This window comes from Poecilia latipinna, unplaced genomic scaffold (genome assembly GCF_001443285.1).
Source record: "Poecilia latipinna isolate Pla-1442-1.1 unplaced genomic scaffold, P_latipinna-1.0 Scaffold795, whole genome shotgun sequence".
Taxonomy (NCBI): Eukaryota; Metazoa; Chordata; class Actinopteri; order Cyprinodontiformes; family Poeciliidae; genus Poecilia; species Poecilia latipinna.
The window spans coordinates 231,189-239,578 of NW_015113411.1; the positions used below are offsets into that span (position 1 = coordinate 231,189).

The 8,390-nt window shown below is 36.3% G+C and overlaps 1 protein-coding gene across 1 annotated transcript; it reads right to left on the bottom strand.

Moving 5' to 3' along the window:
- Window positions 1-14: 14 nt before the first annotated feature.
- LOC106956199 (uncharacterized) lies at window positions 15-7,254 on the bottom strand. Its single transcript, XM_015046872.1, has 4 exons — window positions 7,234-7,254; window positions 4,978-5,054; window positions 2,788-4,272; window positions 15-1,708 (listed from the first exon to the last, which is right to left on the bottom strand). The coding sequence occupies exons 2-4, from the start codon at window positions 4,983-4,985 to the stop codon at window positions 127-129; spliced, it is 3,075 nt and encodes a 1,024-aa protein (XP_014902358.1). The 5' UTR covers window positions 4,986-5,054; window positions 7,234-7,254; the 3' UTR covers window positions 15-126.
- Between the last annotated feature and the right edge of the window lie 1,136 nt (window positions 7,255-8,390).

Consider the following 8,390-nt stretch of genomic DNA (forward strand, 5'->3'; position numbering starts at 1 on the left):
TTAACACAGCTTACATGAGGAACAATTGTTATGACATGAGAAATTGAGCCAGTGTTTTCATCCAAACATTTGCATTAATTCAAAGATGCACTCTTAAAGGACCCCATTTAGCTGATACCAGTTTTGCTACTTTAAGGCCTTTTGAATTTTTTTGGTAGTTGCTTTCATTTTACCCCACATAGACTGAATGATTGTTCTGGTTCCTTCATCCTCTTTGCTTTTCATCTCCTCCAGTTTCTGAATTTTGTTTGCTTCTTCTCTGTCATTCAGCTTTTCAATCAGAAAGTCATATGGGACAAATGTGGACACTGAATTAACTTTCAAAGCAATCTGCCCTAAATTGTCAATATGTTGGAGGGCTTCTTCCAGCAGCTGTGACTTTTCTGCTTTCAGCTTTTTCAAATCTTTCTCAAGATTGACCAAAAAATCCAAACTGTTTTCTCGTTTTGACTTTCTTTTAATCTCATCCAGGCTTTTCTGAACCCTTTTTGTCTTGTTCACATATCTCCACTTCCCTTTCACATGAGCAGATGCAGGACACTTTAAAGTACACACAGTGCACCGGCCATCTTTCATCACCTCACAGTCCTCGGGCTTTCTAGAGGTTGAACATCCAGGATAGTGACAGTTCTCCTCACAGATGGTACAACATACTGCCCCTTTTACTAAAGTCATTAACCAAATGTCTCCTTCAATGGCTTCTTTGCCTTTGTAGGCTTCATCAAATTCTACAGTGACCTTATCATTAATTTTGTTCTTTTCATGTATCTTCAGAGCTTCTTTAATTTGTTCAATTTCTGCCTCTTTCAGCTCAGACAGACAGATTCTTTCCTCCAGGTTTTGGATGCAGGCAGACAGTCTGATCCGTTCATTGAGAACATCCAAAGTCATGTCTAGTTTTCGAGGTGCAGTTTTTTCCAGAAAGGCAGTAAAGCCATTCAGTCCTCTCATTGTTATTGTATCAGCATTTTTATGATGCTCTTCCTCTATTCGTTCTTCGTGTTGGCAGTTATTGAAAAGGAAGTAAACAGGTTTTTCCTTCTCATCTTTGGCACATTTAATCTTGGCAGCATTGAGAGCCCCAAGCAAGTCATTTGGTTTTCTTCCATTGGAGTGAGTGACCAGAGCTACAATGTTTTTCTCGATGTCTTTTCCAAATAGAGACATCACTGAATCAAAGATGTACTTCAGTCGGTCACTCAGACGATTCTCGCTCGACTTCACCACCAGACCCACCGCATGAAGTTCTTGTATGCCATGTTCTGATCGAAACAATTCAAATAATCTTTCACTGACAATGATATCACGTTCAATCCCTCTGGTGTCTCCATATCCAGGCGTATCGATGATGGTCAGAGAGAACGGCAGAGTTTTACCTTCAAAACCAAAGATCTGATACACGATCACATCTGATGTCTGGCTTTCTATCTGACCTCTATTCTCATCTTCTACGATCTGATACCAGATTTTATCCTCAAATGTCACCCCCATGGCGTAGTTGACCAGTGCATTGATCAGAGTAGATTTCCCTGCTCCTGTTTCACCGACAAGCAGGATGGTTTTGTTTGGTTTGTTGCGTTTTCTTGTCCCTACGGTCAGTCTGGTCAAGGTTCCAAAGACTTTTTTCTTTGTTTTGAGCTGGTAGACTGCAGGGCATCCAGAACGAATCAGGTCTCTGCTGGGAAAGATTTCTTGTGGAGAATTGTTGCTGCAGAGAAAACACATTTATTTTAAATATTTAAAAATGAGTTGGTTTTATTAAAAATTTACATCATACAGAAACATTGTCTCAGGTTTTCAGTATGTAGTTTTTTTAAATGTTAAGCAAAAATTAATTTTGTATCCTAATTTTTCTCCTCGGTTCTTATTGACTTGCACAAATCTTTATTTGTGTAAGTCTAGGTTTTAAATATATCTAAACTTCATAAATGAAATAAGTTCTGGTCACATTTAGATCACAGATTTATTCATGAAATTTTACAGCAGTGATGAAAAGTGCTAACCTTTTTATTTCTAAAGTAATATTAATAGATCTCATAACATCAAGCTCAATCTGGTATGAATAAAAACCATGTTTTTAAAACTCTATGTCCAGGTTTCTTTGTAGTTGCCATGGTGTCTAGACAAGGAAAACCTCTCCCCTTGTTTGGACTAATTATTGTTTTAGCCAAGTTATGTCTGACCTCTAAAATTCAGTCATGCTATTGGCCTGGATGTTCAAAGAATTCATTAAAGACGGCGCCATGGGTAACTACCTCTTACTTTGTTTTTTTTCAGTATTTGTATGGTTGTGTCTCTGAGGAAGCTCCTAATTTCTGGAGCCTTGTTTACATCAAGCATTGCATGTGTTCAGAATAAGCATGATTTTTAAAATTATTTAATATTTACTATTAGTCACACAATTGTTACAGCAGAGTAGAACTTAACTGGATCTCAGAATGGTGTTTTTTTGGACTGGTTGATGACATGTGGCTCCACAATGGCTGGGTTGGAGATTAGGTTACACAATCAATTGAATATTATTAGGCATTCATTTTATATGACTGCCTTTGTGGAGCTAACAGCTTAATTTCATTTAAAAATCCCAATACACTATTGTTCCACATTTTAAAGAGATTGTTAAAGTGAGTGTTTACATTACAGTTCAAACAGAAAGTGGACATAAATGGTTCATAATCTAAGGCAATAATTAATTTTCAATTACTAATCTACTCAGTCAAGTGATAATCATGAGACTGTATAAAAGACTTGTTAAATGAACTCATAATAAGTGCTAATTGATCATACTTGCAGTTGAGCAAGGCTTTGACCCCTCCATCCATCTGCTGGTCTATCTCCTGCAGTTGCTGTTGCTTCTCTGAGTCTCCTTTTTCTTCCATCTTCTCAATCAGGAAGTCCAAACTTATGTAGGTGGAAAGGGAGCAAACTTTAAGCACAGTCTGATCCAAGCTTACAACTTTTTTGAAGGAGTTTTCTATCAGTTGTGTCTTCTCTGATTTTAGGCTTTTAATCTCCTTTCCCAGAATCTCAAGAAGCTTTAAATTATAGTGTGATGCTTTCTTCTTATACATCTTTTTATATTCCTCTTTGGTTCTCTGCACTTTTTTTGTCTTGGCCACATACCTCCAGTTGGCTTTAACATGTGTTGATACAGGACATTTTCCAGTGCAAACAGTGCAGTGGCTAAAATCCATGACCTCACACTCTTCAGGGCTCAGGGCCATCGTACATCCTGGATAGTGACAGTTCTCCTTACAGACGGTACAGCAGACAGCTGATTTAAAGAAGGACATCTCACCACCAATCGGTTCTTCTTCTATGCAGACTTCATCTACTTCAATGATGTTTTCATTTTTCTCCTCTTCTTTGAGTTTCTTCAGAGCTTCCTGAAGCTGCTTATTTTCTTGCTGTTTCAGTTCATTTAGCTTGATTTTCTCTTCTAGGTTTTGGATGGAGGCTGCAAGTCTGATTTGTGACTTAAACCCAAACTTCACCTGCAGCTGCTGAGGTGAAGCCTTTTTAAGAAAAAACATGAAGTCACTTAGCCCTTTCTCTGTCACTCTCCATGCCTTTTCCAGATCTAAGCTAGTTTCCTCTGTTCGAGGCTCATTCTGACAGTTATTGACTGTAAAGTGAATAGGCTGGCTGTCCATGTCTTTTACGCATGGAGTCCTTGCATCTTTAAGGGCTTTAAGAGCAACCGTAGGTATCGTTCCATCTGAGTGTGTGATCAGAGCCACAGTGTTGTTTTGAAGGCCTTTCCCAAAAAGAGGCATCATTGACTCAAATATGTAACTCAGAGAATCACTTAACTGATTCTCACTGGCCTTCATCACCATTGCCACTGCATGGATCTCACGAACTCCATCTTCTGATCGAAATAAGTCAAACAGTCTTTGACTTACAGTCACATCACAGTCCATCCCTCTCTGGCTTCCACATCCAGGAGTGTCAATGATGGTCAGGGAGTAGGGCAGAGGTTTATCTTCAAAATCAAAGATGTCATACACAATCACATCTGATGTCTGGCCATTCTCCTCTTCCTCCACAACCTGAAACCAGACTTCATCCTCAAACCTCACTCCCATGGTGTAATTAACCAGAGCATTGATCAGGGCAGATTTTCCTGTCCCTGCTTCTCCAACAACTAAGATGGTTTTATTTATCTTCTTCACATTTTTTTCACCTATAGTCACTCTGGTCAGCGTCCCAAATGTCTGTTTCTTAGTTTTCAGTCGGCGGACTGTAGGGCATCCTATACTGATCAAACCACTGTGGAAAGGAAACAGTTTAAATAAAAAAATTATATTAATTATTTTATCATTACATGTTTCATTCATTTCTGTAGTCAGTTTTCCTTTTGACAAGCCGTTTATTTTCCCCTGAGAGCAATTTCATAAATGAGAAATCTTATTCTGTCTCATTTTCAGGTTAGGTTTCAATCTTATAATTTTCTCAATAACTATCAAAAAATCCTGTGTCCAGCAGGAGCTTGTTCCCTGATTGTATCTGTCCTGACTTGGAACTCACTCTGTTCTTAATAACGTAAAGTAGTTTTCCTCAGAGAAACAAACTTTATATCCCATGAAACACATCAGATAATGACAAACACAATGGAAAGTTAAATATAAGTTAAGGGCACAGTTAATTATTTCAAAACAGCTGAAAACAATCAAGAGAAATAAGATTTAATTCTATGAAACCTATCAGAATGTTTTTGGACAACAAGTCAGCTGCTATGGGGTGTTTTCAAAGTTACACAGTCAAAAATTTATAACAGTTAGGGTTATTTAGCAAGTCATACTTTCACCATGTTATTTATTAATTTATAAATCTTACAGTTTCAGAGTAAATATTTATTTACCAAGCTAAATATTTACTTTGCAAGTTAAAAATTAAAGTATAAAATCTGCAGCAATCATAAACATTACATGTTTTTTTCTGCATCACATAGGGGAAGATTTTTGTTTTACTTACATGTCCATGGTGTTGTCTTTTACTAATTTCAGTGATGATCTGTCAGAAGATGAGGATATAGTATCTGGATAACAATTCTGGAAAACACATTTACACAGCTTCTTTAATTATCTAAAACCAAAGAGTAGAAATACTGATCCAAAAATAAATCACACTTTTCTTTTAACCGTGCCCATAGCATTGCAGTTAATATCAAGGAGTTCCTGAACCAGAAGAGCAATCAGTGAGAGACGGATATGGAAAGGACGACTGACAGAAAAATTGGATTGGAAAATAAAAATGAATAAGGTGGAGCAGAAACCCACCAGCAAAATGTGGATGATGAGTAACATTACTTGCTATGGATGAAAGAACAATAAGACCATGGATTATGATGCAATGAATTCAAGACATTGAGTTATGGTCTCATGCTTTATGTATTTGTTTTTTATATTTGTTTCATTAGTTGTTTTTCCTTACAAATTGCTGAAAATCCCTGAGAAGTTGTCTATTTATCTTTATGTCTTTGACCCGGAATGTTTGATGGAGTAACCAAGCTCCTGTACTTCTTCAACCTGTTCTTCATTAATTTCCTGTTTCACTGTCTGCTCTGGTTACCTGTTCACCATAGTTATATTAGAATCCATTCCTTTAATTCTGACCTGCTGACCCTGGTTCAGCAACTTCTAAATAAATAAACCCACATCCTCCACATCCTCTGGTCCTCAAACCTAAATCTACCTGTACTCCAGGACCCCCTATTAAAGTGCAGGGACCAGTTTAATGGGGTCTGGACTCTGGACTTTGCCTGCTGAAAAGCAGCATGATACTTTCTTATTCAATCTGCACATCTTTCACGTTAATGTATTTATATTTAATTCTTTGTATCATTTATTTGTTTTATTTTAATTAGATTTTATCTTCAGGCTGTCTTTGCAAAATACTGACTTGTATGTAAAAGGTGCTATTACAAAACATTACTATTTAAAAGTTTTTCTAAAACTGTTACTGAACTGCTCCCTTCATTCTCAGACAATATGGAGGGGTTCACTTGCAGTGCTGCACATTTACAAGTTTCTAGGAGTCCTTTAGCATGACAAGTTTGAGTGGATACCGCATACTTTCCTGTGAAAGCTAAGATCCTGCTATGTGTAAAAAGCTGCATGTTTCACATGTTTCTGGTTCACTACCTGATGTCAAAAAGTAATCGCCTTCAAAACTTCTTTTTCCACCATTAGTCTACTACACCTGTTTTAGATCATAATTATCCTTGATTCAGTCACAAAAGTTACAAAAAAAGTGATCAAACATGGATAAATATTGATTAGACAGAATGCGAGGTCTGGAGAAGATCCAGGAACTCTTCAAAGCTGAAAGAAACAAGAAACATCAGTATCAGGAAGGAATCTAGATCTGGAGGTTCTCAGTATATAAATCTGTGGATGATTGTGATCCAGAGCTACAAATAAAAAACAACACTGGAATAAAAAATAAAAATATTTAGATTATTTTATGAACTCATCCTCAACAAATGAACAAATGCTTTATCTGTGCTGCAAAGTGAAGAAGTGTCTTCTTTATGTAAAATACTTTCTACTGGAAGGTTTTCTACATTTATCAAGTTTTTATTCTGAAGAAAAAATTTACAAGCTTTGGCTTAATAATTTGGATCAAAATTATCTCTTGACTTCAGAAGATTTAATATATTGAACACAATCAACATGTCAGGTTACTATTTCTGATGCATTTTACATGTATTTTCATACCTGGTATGAAAATACATAAATATGGATGAATTTTCAGCATAAGTCATTTATTGCTGAGCAAACTGTCAGAAATATAATTTACTAAAAAAACATAATACTTCAGATACTTGTGTACAGTTTGATAATTAGATCTGTGACCTGATTGGTAGAAATATACATTAAAAGAATACAAAGCCAGAGACCAGAGTTCGCAAAGGGCCCAAGTATGAGTAGCAGCTGTTCAGGTGAACATAGATGACAAACAGAAAGCAGCAGATATGAAACATGAGATGAGGCACATGCATTTTACTAGGTTTAATATACCTTAGGAGAGCTCAAAGCCTAAATAAAAATGTTAAATATAATGAAAAATACAAACATGATGAAAAAACCCACCCAGTTTCTTTTTTGTCACAGAAAAAATGTTTAAATAATGGAAATATTTAATTGTTCAGCATCTAATTTGTTTAATTGAATCTGTCAGAAAAGTAGTGGTCACAGATGATTACTATGGTTCCAGTAATGATCTCACCTGTGATGGCTCAGGAATCTGTTCTGATGGCCGTCTGTGAGAGAATGAGATGTGTTCAGACTTTTTAAGCTCTGTGGGAGGAGACAGACAGGTCACATATTTTTAAAGATACAGTCTTGATAAAAAGAAAGCACACCTTTTTGATCAGGTCTTTAAATGTTATAAAATTATTTCTGTCAAACTTTAAGAATACAAACCACATCAAAGATTTTGTCATGTGTTTTAGTAAATCAAGAAGTCAAAATGGAAACATAACCCCCTAACCACTCGATTTATGCAAAATGTGTAAAATGTATGAATTTAAAGCAGATGAGCTTTCTTCGGACATGACTGTTCTTAGGCAGGATTTTCGTCAGCCTGAGAGAAACTCCACAGGTTTAGAGTCAAATGAGAAAATACAGAAATACATAAAATAATAAACTACCACCATAATATACTACTATTACCAATATGAGTATTTACTAGTACAGTTATCTAGGGTGGTGTTGAGGAAATATACTTGAAAGTCAATTGCATGTGATAGTTTTTGGTAACACTTTATTTGAAGGGGTGAGCATAAGACTGACATGACACTGTCATACACATGAAGGAGTCTTTATGAATGTTTATGACAGTTGTCATGAAGTGTCATTTGGTAAATAATGACAATTTTAATGCAAAGTTGCTCTAAAAGTTGCATTAAAAGGTGATGGTTCATCAAGATGTTGGTGTCAGCACATCAGAAATTATATTAAATATGTTCCTCATGCCGTTTATGGTTATCCTGGTGCATACGTGTCAGCACCGCTTCCCATCTTCTGGAAGGCCTTGGGTTTAAATCCCTGCAGGCTGGACGGGTTGAACTATTTATGAAATCATAGGAAGTGAAACTGAAAATCAAGTAAAATATTTTTACAAGACTCTCAGCTCACCATGTTAACTATTTTCCCCATGTATTCAATATAATTACTATATTTGCTCAAATGTTAATACCTTATCTCTGAGTAATTAAGCATAAGCTTAAACTGATGCTTAATATCAGAAACATGAGATTCCCCTGAGGAGATGCCCCAAGTGGCTGGAGTGAGGAAAGTCTGGTCTCCCTACTTAGGCTGCTTCCCCTGCAACCTGACTCTGGATAAACAGGAGAAAGTGGAAATGGAAAATGAGTTTCAACT